Source organism: Styela clava, chromosome 9 (assembly GCF_964204865.1).
Source record: "Styela clava chromosome 9, kaStyClav1.hap1.2, whole genome shotgun sequence".
Taxonomy (NCBI): domain Eukaryota; kingdom Metazoa; phylum Chordata; class Ascidiacea; order Stolidobranchia; family Styelidae; genus Styela; species Styela clava.
In genome coordinates, this window is record NC_135258.1 from 20,638,054 (window position 1) to 20,655,613 (window position 17,560).

The 17,560-nt window shown below is 36.3% G+C and overlaps 2 protein-coding genes across 3 annotated transcripts; both read left to right on the forward strand.

Annotated features, from left to right (window-relative positions):
- Positions 1–4,581: 4,581 nt before the first annotated feature.
- LOC120339942 (uncharacterized) lies at positions 4,582–8,433 on the forward strand. Of its 2 annotated transcripts, XM_039408181.2 has the most exons (6): positions 4,582–4,749; positions 5,696–5,823; positions 6,312–6,388; positions 6,949–7,026; positions 7,422–7,508; positions 8,255–8,433. In XM_039408181.2, the coding sequence occupies exons 1-6, from the start codon at positions 4,627–4,629 to the stop codon at positions 8,407–8,409; spliced, it is 648 nt and encodes a 215-aa protein (XP_039264115.2). In that variant the 5' UTR covers positions 4,582–4,626; the 3' UTR covers positions 8,410–8,433. The 2 variants fall into 2 exon arrangements, with proteins under 2 accessions (XP_039264115.2, XP_039264116.2); XM_039408182.2 differs by lacking the exon at positions 7,422–7,508.
- Positions 8,434–11,682: 3,249 nt separating this feature from the next.
- Positions 11,683–16,703, forward strand: LOC120339048 (small G protein signaling modulator 3 homolog). Its single transcript, XM_078115995.1, has 2 exons — positions 11,683–11,781; positions 13,067–16,703. Exon 2 carries the CDS (start codon positions 13,173–13,175, stop codon positions 15,411–15,413), a length of 2,241 nt encoding a protein of 746 aa, XP_077972121.1. The 5' UTR covers positions 11,683–11,781; positions 13,067–13,172; the 3' UTR covers positions 15,414–16,703.
- Positions 16,704–17,560: the final 857 nt, after the last annotated feature.

Genomic DNA, 17,560 nt, shown 5'->3' on the forward strand with positions numbered 1-17,560 from the left:
AATAACTTCCTTATTTATTTTGGTAAAATACATATTACCAATAAAAAAAGTGCAACCTTCCAGACTTTTTAATGCGAAGAGATTCCAACCAAGGTTTTAGAATTGACTAGTTTTTGTGTCTTGATATTTGTAGTTTTTTCTTCTTCTTTTTGTTTTTGACCCTTTTAACAATGAACTGTCTTAGTCGAGTACGAAAGTTTAAGATATCACTTTCAAATGATTAAAATTAGATATAATCCAAAAGTAATTTTTAGTTTGTGTGTAATAGATTTTTCAAAATAAACTACCGTATTTGCTCGTTTATTAGCCCGGGCGCTTATTTTTTTAAACATACTCACTAACCGGGCCCTTATTCAAACCGGCCCTTATTCAAGCAGGGGCGCTTGTTATTTTTAAAGTAAAATTACACACAAAAATACTGGTAGATAAGATCGATCGTTACAATAATTAATACCGTATATTGTCATTTCCAGTTCTCAAGTATGATTTAAACGAGATTTTGACTTTTTCTACGCACCGCAGGTACAAATCCGCAAAAAAAAAACTTTTACACCGGGCGGGTATTTAAGTACCGGCCCTTATTTATTTTTATATCCTGTTCACACGGGCGGCTATTCAAACGGGCCCTTAATCAAGACCGGGCGTTAAAACGAGCATTTACGGTATCTATTTATCAAATGTTTTACAGATTTAATATCAAGAATCTAAATTATTAACAGGAAATACTAAATTGGCAGACTTATTATATACATATGTCCCAATGTGAAAAAATATTTTGGAAAAGATTTTCAATATTTTGGTTGAACATTAATTTTAAATGTTAAATCTCCAAGTTTGAAATCCCACAGTTCTTCAGATCAGGATTCTTCAAACTGGACGGGGAGCGAAAGAGTCCAATGGGGGTCGCCATATATTCCAAAAACATTAAAGTATTGGCGAGAAAAAGTGGGGTAAACAGTACAATGAATGCAGGTATGTTTATGCTCGACTACTCCATAAAAAGGAATCAAAATATTATATGTCTAAATTTACCTCTCACAAAGGCAGCATCAAGACAGCGTGAAAAAACAATTAATGAACTAATTGGTGAAAATAAATTATTGTCCTTCGATTGGACTTGAATGCAGTAATACAAGAGTTGCAAATAAATTGAATGAACATTTTTCCGGAGGGACATAAAGCCTGCTTGATGGTATCGCATTCAAAATATTGAAATATGTTCCATAAGATATCATTGATATTCTAGCATATATATTCAACCTCTCACTTTCTAGTGGGTTTCATTGAAAGCTTCGAGACAATTAATGTTCTTTCTCTTTTTTAAAGGGTAGTGTTTCAGATCTTTAGAACTATAGACATATTTCGTCTAAAGTTCTTGGAAAAATAATGTATAGTAGAATATCAAACTACTTTGAAACCAAGAATGTTTTCTACTCGCATGAATTTAGTTTCCGCAAGCAAAACTTCACTGCTACGGCTGCTAATCAATGCGTTTGAAGGCAAACAACCATCAATTAGAATATTTCCTAGGCTCTTGACACCATTGACTATTTCATCATTTTGAGTAAGCCCTATCACTATGGAATTAAAGGGATCCCATTTAATTGGATCAGGAACTACCTGCAAAACAAATAACAAGTTGTGCATTATTTTCTACATATATTTGTGTCATGGGGCACAGTGTTCCTCAAGGATCTTCACTTGGCCCATTATTCTTGCTAGCTTACATTAATGACATGTCTCGGTGTCTGAAATCCTCTGAGTTGATCATGTTTGCTAATGACACTAACTACTAAAACTAAATTTGTATTATTCCATTCAAGCAAGTATAAAAGTGTGAGTTCTACACGAATTGATAATCAAATGAACCTTTCCCCGAGCATCGACTTCCTTATTCATTTCGTGACTATGGCCAATCGGCAAGATGCAAAAGGTTTCGGAGACCTAAATATAAATCAGATAATTCAATGATCACGCTGTCTTCCTAGGAGTTTTAATTTAATTGCAGTAACAAAACATTAGTGTAGAAATAGCTGTGATAGACTAGGCTGAAATTCTTTACCGGTACTTTTAAAAAACAGATTGTTGTATGCGATGAATCATAATGATGATTTGAAACACATACCCCATTTTACAGGCGCCAACTCGCAAAAGCACTCTTAAAATAGCCCCGGAAACTTTGCAATGATAAAGTATAGGAAGAAATTTTCGGGGGTCAAAGGTCGGGGAATGGTCCGTTGGGAGAGTGAGAGAAACAAAGTTCCTAGGTGTTGTTTTTGATAAAAATCGGTCTTGGAAATCACAAATCGCGCATGTCATCAGTAAGACAAAAAGAAACTTGGCAGTTGCTGCCGAGGTATCCCAGTGTGTTAATAATCAATCAGCTTTACTAGCAATTAGCAATGTTTCAGTCATTATTTCACAGCCACAGTTGTTGCTCAGTATGGCTCCATGGGAACAAAACACTCGTTTCGAAATTGCAAAGTATTTGTAATAATTTTTTGAGAATTGTTTTGGGGAGGAGAAAACGTATCTTATTATTTCAAATCACTAAATATACTTAAGATTGAAGATATGATAAAAATTGAAGTATTATCATTACCTTTTGACTTTTATAATAATGCGCTACCTAACTGCTTGACGACATACTTTACTTCAACCGGAGAAGTTATTCTGATTTGTGCCTGCCCTTCATGACTACATCTGTGAGTCAGCATGCCCTATGTTATTGGACCCAAACTGTGAAACTCTCTCCTCTTAAATTTGAAGATATGGAAATCCAAAAAATCACCTCAGAAACAAGTCAAGTCTTTCTTGGTATCCAAATATTAAAAATTATTATTTCAGAACCACACTGCTAAATATACTTTCTAGTATGTAATAGGTCACAATGATCTGATATCTTGAACACAAATGAATATCAAACCACAAGAGAAATAAAAAAATGTTTTGTTAATGAACCACGACAGAGAGTTTGGATTTGGGACACTCTTCACTTGCACGTACTTATTTTCGCAGGTGTCTATTTTGATCCTAAGTGATTCAAGAGTCTTGCTGCACACTAACACAAATATATTTCTGTAACGTGTCGTCTGACCAAGGTCAGACTTCTTCAGACATACATAGTTCAACTATAACACGAAAAGCAGATACATGCATATTTAAACAATCAGTCTAAAATTATAGGAGTCACGCATGATAAATAATCAATAAAATTGGTGAATTTCTTGAATAAATAACAGCGGGTGGCCGAAATAAATGTCATTGATGAGATCTCTCTCTCTTTGTTTTATATTTAACAATTGAAGTCCAAATTAAACAATGGTGTTTTGTTTCTCAGTATTGTATAATGCAGACCAGAAAAGTTGTCTGTGTGCCAAATGTAATATAGTGATATTTTGTCTGTTATTAGCATATCTGGCCATGCATGATCCAATTCTGAGAAAAAAATATATTAGGTACAAGAATTGATTAAAACAATGAATGAAATTTTTTTGTAATTGGTCTAAACTTCCTTAATATTCCTTCCTCGTGGCTCGTGTGTCCCGAAAAGATGAATGAAATGAGATTCCTTGTTCTTTCGATAAATGTGGTCATGAAATATTTTTTCAATGCCAATGACACTAAAATCTTTAAGCGAATGTCCCGGTTGACTGAAATTGGCGCCAACAATCAGATCTTTGTTTTGGGTTTTTATACTTCTAATATGTTCACAGTTATTCGGTATTTTAAATGTCTTCCCGTTTCTCCTATGTATTGCTTGCCACACTTTTTGCAGCTTATCAGGTAGATCACATTTTCCGAGTTGCAAGTAACTTTTTGACGAATCCTTCTGCGGTCTTCTGTTTGTTTTTTTACAATTTTCCTTTCTTCGGAATGTTGGCAGGTACTGCATGATTTTTTGCCACATTTGAAAAAGCCTGGATTCTCTTCTCTCTATTTTGACCTGTTATAATATCGCTATTGTTCCTGTAACTACTAATTATTGCATGGGACTATTGTATGAGTCTACCTGCTTTACATTTCAATAACTTATATATCTAGTACCAAAACATGTGAGCAAGACATGTCTGGCTGGCTATGTTTGCCTTATTCAACAGTAATTAACATACTTGCATGGATGATGTTCTTTGAATAGCTGTTCACATTCCGACTCTTGCATGTGCATGTTTTTATATATATTTATTATTATTGTAAAACCCATGCATGGTTTGTTTATGTTTTTTATTTGGGTGGTGAAATTCTTTATAAGGGTTGTAGACAGTACTCGCGTCAGTCATATTATTACTTAGCTACAAATGTAGTTGGCCAAGTTGCAGAAGAAGCGATTATATTAAAGTTTTATGTATCCGTATTGCATACAAAGTTTACCAAATTGTTTTTTGCATTGTATTACGTTTGTTGACCATGAATTGTAGTAATATCAATTATTTGAAATCACTGGAAGTTTTTGAATGCAACCCCGTACTTGCACGCGCTTTATTATGCAGTAATCAATGCCCCTTTTGCAAGCATAATCAACCGTTTGCATTCGTGTGACGCTGCGTTTGTGTATTGCTCAATTGATCTTATAATAAAGAGCAATCTTCTTCATTTTCTCGACTTGCATTCAATTTGATCTTCAGCATGCGTGTGTTCCTACTGGTTCTCTTACTCCGTGCAGCAAAATGCAGCTCATTTTCCGAAGATGTCAGCATCGCATCCAGATGTTATCAACCGACTACTTATCAAGACATTGACTGGAACAAGGTAAACAATTCTACAAAAGCTAGGGGATTCAATATTTGCATGTTTACGGTTCAGAGATTTTATCGGTAGGGTATATATTTGTGACTTGGTTACATTTCTTTCATATTCATAGGCATCTTAGAAACCCGATGAAGATTTTACCTCGATAGACTATACAATCCTTGTAGAAGTTTCGAAACTACAATCCTTCAAACCCTTTCGCTGTTCATCTGCGAATTTATAGGCCACGCCTATCGATGCACCAGCTTCTCCCTTGTTAAATTAATGTCGCTATTATGATAGATAGGCTAGCTTACAAATAAGGACGTTAGCATGGAGATTGCGATAGGACTGTTGAATCAGTTCGTGTCATTAAGTAAATTGGCTGGGTTACTGTTATAAATTTAAAATTATAGGATTTATCGTAGTAGTTAATAATAGCCCACATAGAATTTATGCTTATCCGATATCTGGTTTGTGGATTGTCAATGTTGCTCCATCTGACTTTGTCTGTCAGATGCCACTCTTTGGACACATCAGTGTACATAACGATCTTTTCAATATTATGTTGTTGTTCATGTTCATTATCTTATAAAATTGCTTTTCTCTTCGAATACTGGACCAATTGCTTTGAAATTTTCAGTGGTTAAAGATTAATTTTTCGCCAAAAGATTACAAAAATTTCTGTGGTCTTCAAGAGATTCGTTTTTCATGTGTCAGAATAAAAAAAAAAATAGCGGCACCTGTTACGTGTCAATATATTTGGGCTCTCTCTCTTGTTAATCATAGAATTTCATTTATCTGAAAGAATGTTGAATTCATCAGTCACTGATCACCCTTCATTGGTATTTTATACCAGTTTATAAATCACAATAATGATTTGCTTATTCAGTTCTTATTTATTTTTTGATGAATTAATCATATGCAGATAAAAATCGCGTTTCAAGATTGTAATTCTCCATTACAGTTACGTGGACGATGGTTCACAGTCCTTTCGGCACCAGATCCATTGAGAGAATTGCCTTGCAGGAGTTGGAAAAGTATATCAGGAACCACTGATGGCTTCACGTTCGAGCACAGTATATTTGATACCGGGTAAGTAGCCAGTATATCATAGTGTTGACAATGAACAATATTATTACATTATATTGGCTATATTAAACAGATATTTCTACCTCAAACTTTCATATAAATTATGCGTCAACTGAAATCGTTTCTCATAATAACGTATTGGTATTATTTATCGACCGAGCTTAAGCGGCTTTAATATTGTCATTCGAATTACTCAGAATTAATGCTTCTATATGGTTTCAACATTTATTCATGCGTAATTGTTTGATGTCGACAGAATATTGTTTTCGATGAGTGCCATTAGGGCTAAAATGCATCTCATTGTTGTCATTGGTACAAAATGTAACTAAAACCCTCGCAATATTATCGAATATTAAAGACGGTCTCGGTGATTTTTAGCCCTAACCTGACCAATCTAGCTATTTAAATCCAGTACAAGATGTGTGCGATAATTTCAAATACTGACCATCTTCCAATGTCCCTAACTTATATTTTTATGTGTGTACGCATAGTGCTTATACTTGGAATCAATCTGAGCTATTACTGGTACTAAAATCAGGGAATGCATACGTTTTGCAAACAGGAAGTGGTATGTAATGTTTTTTATTTTTTGTTCAATTATTTCATAGTTTGGAGATATGTTTGATATATTTGGATGCATATGCATCGAACGTTTTGACATCCGATTAGCAATTTTTAATACAGATTGCATGGACGCAAAAAAAAAATAAGAAATTTGAACGATACACTTTATTTTGATCTGGTTGCATAACCAGCGTTAATTAACCATATGTAATTATAAAAATCATATAAAACATTACAATGCATTTTTATATGCAGAACTTTATTAACCACGTTTGGTACTTTTGCAGCGAATAAGGTCGTATCAACGCTTGACAGTCTGGGTGCGAAAAAGCACAAACATGACAACATATATTCACAAAAGCAAATAATTCTTTTGTATTTTAATGCGGACCGGGAAACCAATTACTTGATCTAATTTAGTGGTAGCTTATAAGTTTACTGGGAGTTTTATGCCTACGACCCGTGATTAACATAGCCGAAATTATCTACCTATTCATTTTGTGTTTCATCAACTGCGCATTTTTATATGCAGAACTTTATTAACCACGTTTGGTACTTTTGCAGCGAATAAGGTCGTATCAACGCTTGACAGTCTGGGTGCGAAAAAGCACAAACATGACAAAGACGTATTATGGATCTCGGGTATGAATAGTAGATTATACATATAAATTGTTGCACGTCCTTGATAGCCTCATGATAGGTTAAGAAACCTAACTGCATTATCGTGAGTTCTATAGCACAAACTCAGAATGCAGAACTTTCATTGAATTCGTGTTTTGGAAAAGTGACAAGAACAAATGAAAACCCACCAGGAAACGGTATCTTATACACTGAAGTATTAAAAGTAATGTCGAAGACTTGGTCCAAGATCGTCCGATGAAATTTTTAAAATATAATTGAAATTACCTGGTGTTTGAAGTATTGATTTGATCACAGCCAATCACGCAAAAGAGAGTGCTTTGATTACGAGCGTGATGAATTCCATATGATGACACATATGCATATATATATCCTTACAAATGCTTTGAAATGTTCAGAATTAGCTGCGGTGCGAATTGAAAGTAAGTTCTTCACTGACTATGAGACATACATATTACAGATGTTGTGCGTTTATACTCCGACGGGTAAGAGACAAAAACAAACATTTAAGTTTTACTTTTTCAATGCAAGTCTGTAAAAAGGTAATAATGATATACGGCTAACATAAAACCGATCGCTGATACTTACAGCGCCGCAAAATTTTTTAAGCTAGCGTACTCATGTGGAGATATATATAATATATCGGCTCATTTACCCAATTATGAGCGTTTTTTTTTTGAATGATTAATATGCAGAATAACTGTAACTTATCTAATAGTCTATAACTTGATCATTCGTATGTGATACATAGATTTCCATTTAATTAAGGTGTCAATCAACCAATCCATCAACCCCACAAATTTCCCCAGTGAATTATCTTCATCTTTTATACCAGCAGTATATTTCAGTTTGATGACTTTATTAGAGCACACCATGCACTCACTATAATGTAAATATTAAAGAAGTTAGAACCAGAATTTCATTCTCACATATTTACAGTTATGGAATGCATGTCGAATATATATTCACAAAAGCAAATAATTCTTTTGTACTTTAATGCGGACCGGGAAACCAATTACTTGATCTAATTTAGTGGTAGCTTATAAGTTTACTGGGAGTTTTATGCCTACGACCCGTGCATTAACATAGCCGAAATTATCTACCTATTCATTTTGTGTTTCATCAACTGCGAGCAATTATTGAGCTTTTTTGATATGGCAAGTATATATTGACACACAGTGTGTATATAAATTCGACATATAACTCCATGGTGATGTGATACGATTTTCAGGGGCCAAGCGTGACATTATTATACGGACGCCATCCTTGAAACTGAATTGCAAAACCGTTCTGGGAGTTCGGAACAGACTCGTCGAACTGGGAGAAGATTGGCAAAATGTACCCCTGGAGGTGGTGCATGCATGTACTGATCTGGAAGAAGATTAGCTAGTAATACTAAGCCAATATATTGATTCCTGTGTGGTGAAAATAAATATCTGAATCTGAATACTAACATCATTTATATTTGTGAAACAATCCATATTGAAGTTCAAGCTGCTCGATTTCGCTTCAATATGCCGTAAAGTTTATTTAATAACAAGAGAGAGATTTTCAAATATATGGACACGAGAGCCAGAACGAAATATTTTACTCACAAATTCATATGCGATACTGCAACTTACCAGTACCGACATGTAGGCCTGATATTCGATCGCGGAATCGCTTGATGAAATAAGTTAAAAACAGTGTTCCCGTGAGTAAAAAATAATACAGCGAAATTTTGGATGAAATATAAGATATCACAAATTAGGAATAAATAAAAGTAATAGCCTTCTAACGAAAAAATCAATATCTAACCACTGAAAATTCATAGCAATTGGTCCAGTAGTTGAAGAGAAAAGCAATTTTTTCATAACGAAAGGAAGTCACCAAAAGAACAAGAACATAAAAGCAGAACGACCCATAGGTTCACTACGTGTCCAATACCTTTGATGACCATTCATAGTGCAGATTTCGTATCCTTATTGATGTATTTTGGAATAAATTCCTAAAATCTTGTTGCGGTAAATTAGCTTACAAGTGATATTAGTCGGCGTAAGCATGGAGTAAACGCTAAACAAGTAGAGGAGTTATCGAGCACGGGTGTCGTGCGTTCGCGTCGACCTTTCGAGCATCGACATCTTATCTTCACAGAGCGATGGTTGGGTTGGCGAGAGCGAATTCATTTGGAGAGAGAGAGAGAAATGATTTCATTTGTCAAACCGAGAAAACACAATTTATGCAATCTATACATAAATTTATAATAAATAAAAAATGTTTTCGGTATATCACTAGGTGACAACGATACAACCCTTTGGAAGAAACAGTTGGTCCAATAGTTAATGCTAAAAGCTATTTTCTCATAACAACAAAAATGAGAAACCATATTCTTACAACAAAAACATAATAACAAAATGATTCATATGTACATTTCGTGACCTAAAAAACACTAATAACTGGATCAACAACAACAACATATTAACAAAATGATTCATAGGTCTATTTCGTTTCCAAAAAATCGACACAGATTTTTAACATGCAACTATGTCAAAATGAAAAAAATATTAATGTGTTCCTCTTGCTATAAATGTTTTCCAAGCATCGAATTGCTTGTTTACTTTCGTAACATAGGCTAATTAGCGGGATGCAAAAAGTGAAGTTTCATTTTAGAAAATATTTCCATGGAAAAGAAAGTTTCAATGTCCTTTTGAACATGGAATATGAAGCAGTAACGAATAGAAAAAAGTTTTTCAAACATGGAATAACAAGCGGGAACGAATAAAATAAGTATATATCAGGAATAACATTAAAGAAGGCAAAAAAGTTTTGAAAGTGTTCCAACATCATTTCTGATCAGTATTTATCTGAGATATTTTTTTGGACATTTAACTTATTATAGAGTAGAGTCTTTCCCCGACCTTTGAACCCCGAAAAATTCTTCCTATACTTTAACATTGCAAAATTTTCGGGGTTATTTTAAGAGTGCTTTCGCGAGTTGACGCCTGTAAAATGGGGTATGTGTTTCAAACCATCATTATGATTCATCGCATACCACGATCTGTTTTTTAAAAGTACCAGTGAAAAATTTTAGCCCAGTCTATCACAGCTATTTAGGATAGGATAGGATTTAAATATTTATCCCGGGGGAGAGGAAAGCCGATAAGACGGCTTAATCATATGGCGAACCACGGCCTCTCGTCTGGTTAACAGTCTAGGTCGGGTATGGGATTAGTTAGCCAGTTATTTGTTTTCGAAAGCATGATTTAAATATTTATCCCGGGGGAGAGGAAAGCCGATAAGACGGCTTAATCATATGGCGAACCACGGCCTCTCGTCCGGTTAACAGTCTAGGTCGGGTATGGGATTAGTTAGCCAGTTATTTGTTTTCGAAAGCATGGACTTGGCGGAGGAAGCCGTAACCGACCACCGGTTACGTGAACCACCCTACGGCGGCGAGAAGTCCAGCAATTCTCTCGCACATGATCATCCTCGTATGGGATTCGAACCTGCGATCCTACGAAGGGTAATCAGAGATGCGGTGGCGAGCGTATTCCTAACGCTTAGCACGATGCGCCACACCGCTGAGCCAGCCATTTCTACACTAATTTTTTATTACTGCAATTAAATTGAAACTTTATATTTAAATTTCCGAAACACAACTATAAACTAACGAATCAAAAACGCGGAAACGAGGTAATGTTTACGACCACGCTTGAAAATCTGTCTCAATGAGAAAAGTATTCGAGCGGATGCGAAAAGGTCACTTTTGTCACTTTTTGCGAAAAAGTCACTTTTTGCATCTTGCTGATTGGCCAATGTCATGAAGTAAACAAGGAAGTCGATGCTCGGGGAAAGATCCAAAGGTGTTACTGCACTAGATTTTACGTTCAGAAATGATGTTAAAATTTTTTCTTCAATGCACAATTTTTCGCTACAGCGAAATTGCGCTGATTATTTGGTTTCTGCGAGACTAACTACTTATCCATGACAATTTTTTCACGTATCAATCCTAACTCCCACCTGACTACACCATCCAAAAATTACGTCAACACGACGTCACAGTGACGTAATAGAGCCCTTCAAACTATACGAACTGCAATCCAAGACGCGCAAACGAGCACCCGAAATCGAACAGTTATTTCTCTCGTTTTCTCGTCGCAACGATTCCGATAGGAGAGAGATCGATAATGTCAGTCAGTTCTTTATCGTCGGCGCCAATGCCATTTCGGGCTCTATGACGTGTTGTGATGTCGTAGTGACGTAGTACGTATATTTGGCAAGCTCTATGACGTGATTGTGATGTCGTAGTGACGTAATTTTTGGATGGCGTAGTAAGATGGGGGTTAGGATTGACATATCATTGCGTAGCAAAACAATTGGCGCATGTTCACTAAACGACGTAAGTACTGGCATTTGGCGTGGCACAACAACCACTTTTGCATATGTTATTCCTAACTCCCACATGGCTCCGTCATTCATTGATTACGTCACCACGACCTCACAATCATGTCAAGAGCTTGCCAAAGTATAGCTACGATCAAGTGCAGTTTTAAGTATTCTATGGCGTCTGCAGTTGCCGCAAAACCATGGCGGTATTTCCATACCATGGCCGCTACGGCTAAACCTATGGCGACTGATTTTTTAGCTGCCACAAACCAATGTCGAGCTGCCGCTACCGCGGCAGCAAATTAAAAACCAATGGCAGGTAAAATTTTGCTGCCGTAACCGCGGCAGGTGGGCCATAAGGACAGGGCTGTCCCTTATGGTGACAAATATTGGGTAAGTTGGAACGTTTTTCTTATGGATACAGTCTTGATGGATTTGGAGTTAGGGTTTAAGTAGATATAATTCCGCATGATCAATTAGAATTTGGTACATTAGTTTGTGAATATACCGTTAATACTGAATACAGAATAGCGCTATAAAACCATGGCAAGAGCTGCCGCGGTTCGTTCGTGGCAGGAGCTGCCATGAAGTGGTAAGAACTGCGCCTCGCTACGATCGCCCGAAATGGCATCTTCGCCAACACCAGCAATCTCTACTATATCTACATCGTTGCGACGAAAAAACGAGAGAAATAGCTTGCTCGATTTCGGGTGACTGTCTGCGCGTCTTGGATGACAGTTAGAAAGTTCGCAAGTACTTCCATTGGGCGTAGCATAACGATTTTTGCATATGCTATTCCTAACCCTCACCTGACTACAGGACTATGCCATCAAAAAATTACGTCACTACAACGTCACCATCATGTCATAGGGATTGCCGAAGTATAATTACGATCGCCCGAAATGGCATCTGCGCCGCCGATAAGAACTTGCTAAAGCCGGCGATCTCTCCTATCGTGATCGTTGCGACGAGAAAACGAGAGAAATAGCTTGCTCGATTTCGGGTTATCGTCTGCGCGTTTTGGACGACCATCCGCATACTTCGGTGGGCCTTATTACGCCACTGTGACGTAGGAATGATGTAATTTTTTGGTGAAGTAGTCAGGTGGGGGTGGTACTAAACTATACCAGACCCACAATTTTTACATATGTCAATCCTAACACCCACCTGACTGCATCATCCAAAAAGTATGTCACTGCGACGTCAAAATGACCCCCTCCCAAACTATACGAACTGACATCCAAGACTGGTAGATAATCAGCCAAAATCGAGCAAGCTATTTCTCTCGTTTTGTCGTCTCAGCGATCCCGATATGAGAGATTGCCGGCATTTGTTATCGGAAGCACAGATGCCATTTCGGGCAATTGTAGGTATACTTTGGCAAGCTCGGTGACGTGATTGTGATGTAATTTTTGGATGGCGTAGTCGTTTGGTGGGGGTTAGGATTTACATATCAAAAAATTCTTATGCTAGGCCCATTAGAAGTATGTTACTACACAAGACCCCCAAGGTACGAAGGTGCGAAACTCCACAAGACCCCCAAACTACACTAGACACAAATATCTTTGGCACATCTATCAAATCACTAGGCCTACCGGTATTGAGTGCACAATTAATTTATATATACTTTTATCTATATATCTTTATCTATATATTCTTATATTATATACGGATATAGCCTACATATAATGTAAGAGCACTGCACTTGTTTATCATAATTTGTTGTTATAATACTGTAATAACAGTACTCGATGAAAGTTTCCGATTGATAACAAACAAACAATATGAAAGAAGGGGATGTGAAGCCTATATCAGGCGGTCCGTTTTCTGCTTTAATTTCAACCATGTGGCCCCAAAATATTATGAAACAAATTGCAGATGAAGAAGAATCAGGTGAACAACCTGAATACTGGTATGATGAATTTGGATTCATTGTAGATGGAGAAGACGGTGCGGAACCAAACAGCAGTAAACCGAGGGGAGTTCCGCTTATGGAAGACCCACAGCATAAATTACAATGGCAAGCTCATCTTGAGTTTAGCATGAATTCTGACGTGGAAGACTTGTCATGGGATAAAATTGGACACACAATTCCTCGATCTGATAAGCTTACAAAACTTGTTCAGGGAGGTATACCACATAGTATGAGATCTGAAATATGGGCTCGTCTTTCTGGAGCTTTGCATAAAAAGATGACAAGCAAAGTTACATACAAAGAAATAATCGAAGCAAGCATGGAAGATGTTAATCTATCTTCAAAAGCAATTGAAAAAGATCTTTTACGAACCATACCTAACAATGCATGTTTTTCCAACATGGACAGTTTAGGCGTTCCTTGTCTTCGCCGTATTTTGAAGGGTTTGGCATGGTTGTATCCAGATAATGGTTACTGTCAGGGCACAGGCATGATAGTTGCTCACCTTCTGCTGTTCATGGAGGAGGAAGATGTTTTTTGGACAATGTCAGCTATTGTTGAAGACCTTGTTCCTGCGTCATACTTCAACACAAACTTGATTGGTGTACATGCTGACCAGCGTGCGCTCCGTCAACTTTTGGTCCAATTCATTCCGTCTCTGGATAAGCTTTTATTAGAACATGACATTGAAATATCTCTCATTACGATGCATTGGTTTATGACCATATTAGCAGGCGTAATTCACACAAAAATTCTGTTGCGTATATGGGATATGTTTTTTCTTGATGGTTCAATAGTTCTTTTCAAGATTGTAATCGGCATGCTCAAGCTAAAAGAAGATGCATTCACAGGAATTGATAACTCTGCTGATATTTTCAACATGCTTTCTGACATACCATCATTGATCGACGATGCTGACCAACTTCTCGAATGCGCAGAAGATGCTGCTGGATCACTGACAAAAATTGTACTAGATACACATAGGAAAAAGCATCTGGCCTTTTTAATGTCTGAACATGGGACACAAAAGACTGCACAAGTTGATATTCCAAGGAAACAGGCTCTTAGGAGAAGAACCTACTTGGGTCGCCTAATATTTGGATCAGCGGTTGATGGTAAATTTGAGTACCAGAAAGCTAAAAATATAAAACAGACTGAACTTGTTGCTGATTTACGTCAGTCAATCTTGTCTATTATGAAACATTTCCAAAGTTGCCAAGAGAACCAAGAAGTCACTTTTGACCCAGATTATTCTGTTAAAAGTCATCAACATGATAGAGACACTTACATGAATGTTTCTCTTCAACGAAGACAGCGTGCTAAAGCATTGCTCAACTTTGAACGTCATGATGATGATGAGCTAGGTTTTCGTAAGAATGACATAATTACTGTTATCAATATGAAAGATGAACATTGTTGGGTCGGTGAATTAAACGGTCTAAAAGGTTGGTTCCCAGCTAAATTTGTCCAGTTGTTGGATGAAAGAAGCAAAGTTTACACAAATGCTGGCGATGACACTGTTAATGGAACTATTACAGATTTAGTCAGAGGAGGACTGTGTCCAGCAATGTCTGCGATATTCGAACATGGATTACGACATCCGGTAATGCTGGGAAATGCTTGCCATCCATGGCTTTTCATAGAGGAAGCTGCAAATTATGAAGTTGAAAAGGACTTTGATTCTGTTTTTTCCAGGCTTGTACTGTGCAAGACATTCAGATTGGATGAAGATGGTAAGGTTCTCACACCTGAGGAATTACTTTATAGATGTGTACAAGCTGTGAATCATACACATAATGATGCTCATGTGCAAATGGATGTCAAATTTAGATCTTTGATTTGTTTGGGTTTAAATGAGCAAGTGCTCCATCTTTGGCTTGAGATACTGTGCTCGTGTACCCCTGTTGTATCCAAGTGGTATCACCCCTGGTCATTCATCATGTCACCAGGTTGGGTACAGCTGAAATGTGAGTTGAGAGTTCTGGCTCAGTTTACCTTATACTTGTCACAAGATTGGGAATTGCCAAAAAAAAAGGAATCAAAAGAGACACTAAAGACTGGAGTTCGTGATATGTTAGTGAAACACCATCTGTTTAGTTGGGATTTGTGACATGTATTTCAATTACATTGACATGGAGACTATAGTACATACAAGCTTTCATAAGCAAGATATTAAAGCTTAAATGCAATATGAACAAAACTTTAGAACTTAATTGCCAAAAGCTGTTCTTGCTCCCACTATATCAACTGCATATAATGTTTCTGACAGTGCATTAGTCATGTCATATTGAAATACCTTTTATATATAACTATTCTGGATAGTAATAAGAGATATTCAAACAAGTCTTGATTTTATATCATCAACACTCGTAAATGATCAATAGTAACTAATCAATTGTTATATAAATAAATTATTATATGGCAAAATGATTATCTTGTCAGTTCAAGCAAATTAACCACCAATCGAATTCCTGTATATTGCCTTTATTGCAAGACTCCTTATGTTGGTTGACACCTTTGTTGAATAAAACCTTGATGGTAAGTTGAAATTGTTGAGCAAATTTACCACTTCTGCTGCATTCCTCTCAGACCTTTCTCTTGTATAGATACATCAGTTGAGGTGTTCCTTTCAAGCAAAGGCATTCCATCATTAATCGTTCCACCATTACTCTCAATTGGTTGTTTTACTTACCAAAATAATTAACTAGTTTAAGCATGTATGGTTGTTTGTCTCCTCTCCTCTCTCCTGGAAGAATTGTGCAAGATAAATATTATTTATTTTTTGATTTATCATGGTCATTTTGTATTTTAGATCTGCACAATTAATATTCCATTTGCACTTGTTTTGGGTTATCACTTATTTTGCCCTCATCGTCAACTTTTGTAGTAACTTCTTGTATACTTAAAAAAGATTGTGTGTTTATATTATTTGTTTCCTTGAGTTTGGTGCTTAGCATTTATACACAACTCTTTTTGTCAAACCTTTTTTCAGAATGTACTACTGTTCCAAGGGGGATAGAATGCATCAAACTTGTTTGCACATCTTTTTACATTTGTCATGAAGCAATGAAAATTTTTTTTTCTGAAGAGCATTTACAATCGGGCCAAACATGTTTGAGAATATTTCCTAAACTGCAAATGTAACTTTAATAATAGTTGGTACTCGGAAATTGAATTGTAATTTACTGAATTGAGTTGATTCAAAATCTCGTTCTTGTGTTTTATCAGCAGAACGGGGCTTGGATTTATGCTGTATTGTTGATGACATTTGAATTAGTCTAGTTTTTGTAAGTGTAATTTAATTTTCTTGTACTGTAGTTTGTAGTGTACTCGTAGTGAATTCCTGGGATTTTTGTGCATTAACGTTATTGGGCTAAATGCAATAAATATTTTACATCAACTTTCGTGTGAGTTTTATTCTCACTATCTGCAATTTCCCATTCCCGTAGCAGCATTTACAATAGGAAAGATTACACTTTTACAATTACATGTATATGTGAAAGTAGGGATGGGCAATGTAGAATCATTTACTATTCTAGAATAGTTAAATCGAATACCGAATCCTATTCTATTTTCGTACTTATTCAAATAGTGGGAATTTCCGCATTGCTGGATTTAGATTAAAATTTAGGTTAAAAAATTGTAAATGTATTACTATAAATGTATTATTTATTTGGAAATGTCCTGAACATTGGATTTCATTTGATACTAAACAGGCAATAAAATGTGGGAATATTACAATTTTTTTGCCTTCAATTGTTCCAAATGTATGTAATCCCTAAATTTTGATATACTAAATTACCGGTAAGACACGCTTTAGACACTTTGATAGTAAGCGGTTTAATACAAAAATAAGCACGGTACTCCTGAAGTATGCGCAAGATGTCGCATAACTTTGATAGTAAGCGGTTTAATACAAAAATAAGCACGGTACTCCTGAAGTATGCGCACCAAGATGTCGCATAACCTGAACCCTAACCTGGTACAAAACCGGAGTTCAGGTTGTGCACCATCTTGTTGGGCATACTTCAGGAGGTCCCAAAAATAGATATGAAACGGCGTTAAATCATTATTAATGTTAGTTTGCCGAGTGTACTAAAACACATACCCGCTGAGAATTAATTAGATGCAGGACCAGCGTGTGGCCACTACAGCCTATGCGCCGTTGTAAAATATTAAATTCAAAAGCTATCAATTAAAATCAACTTTTCATTCTGTGCGAGCAAGACTCTTAAAACTAAGTTCCCGTAAACGCGA

Coding starts and splice junctions, on each gene's coding strand:
- LOC120339942 (XM_039408181.2), top strand. CDS start 4,627: ATGCGTGTGTTCCTACTGGTTCTCTTACTCCGTGCAGCAAAATGCAGC. Junction 4,750..5,695: donor AAGACATTGACTGGAACAAG/GTAAACAATTCT, acceptor TCTCCATTACAG/TTACGTGGACGATGGTTCAC. Junction 5,824..6,311: donor CACAGTATATTTGATACCGG/GTAAGTAGCCAG, acceptor GTGTACGCATAG/TGCTTATACTTGGAATCAAT.
- LOC120339048 (XM_078115995.1), top strand. CDS start 13,173: ATGAAAGAAGGGGATGTGAAGCCTATATCAGGCGGTCCGTTTTCTGCT.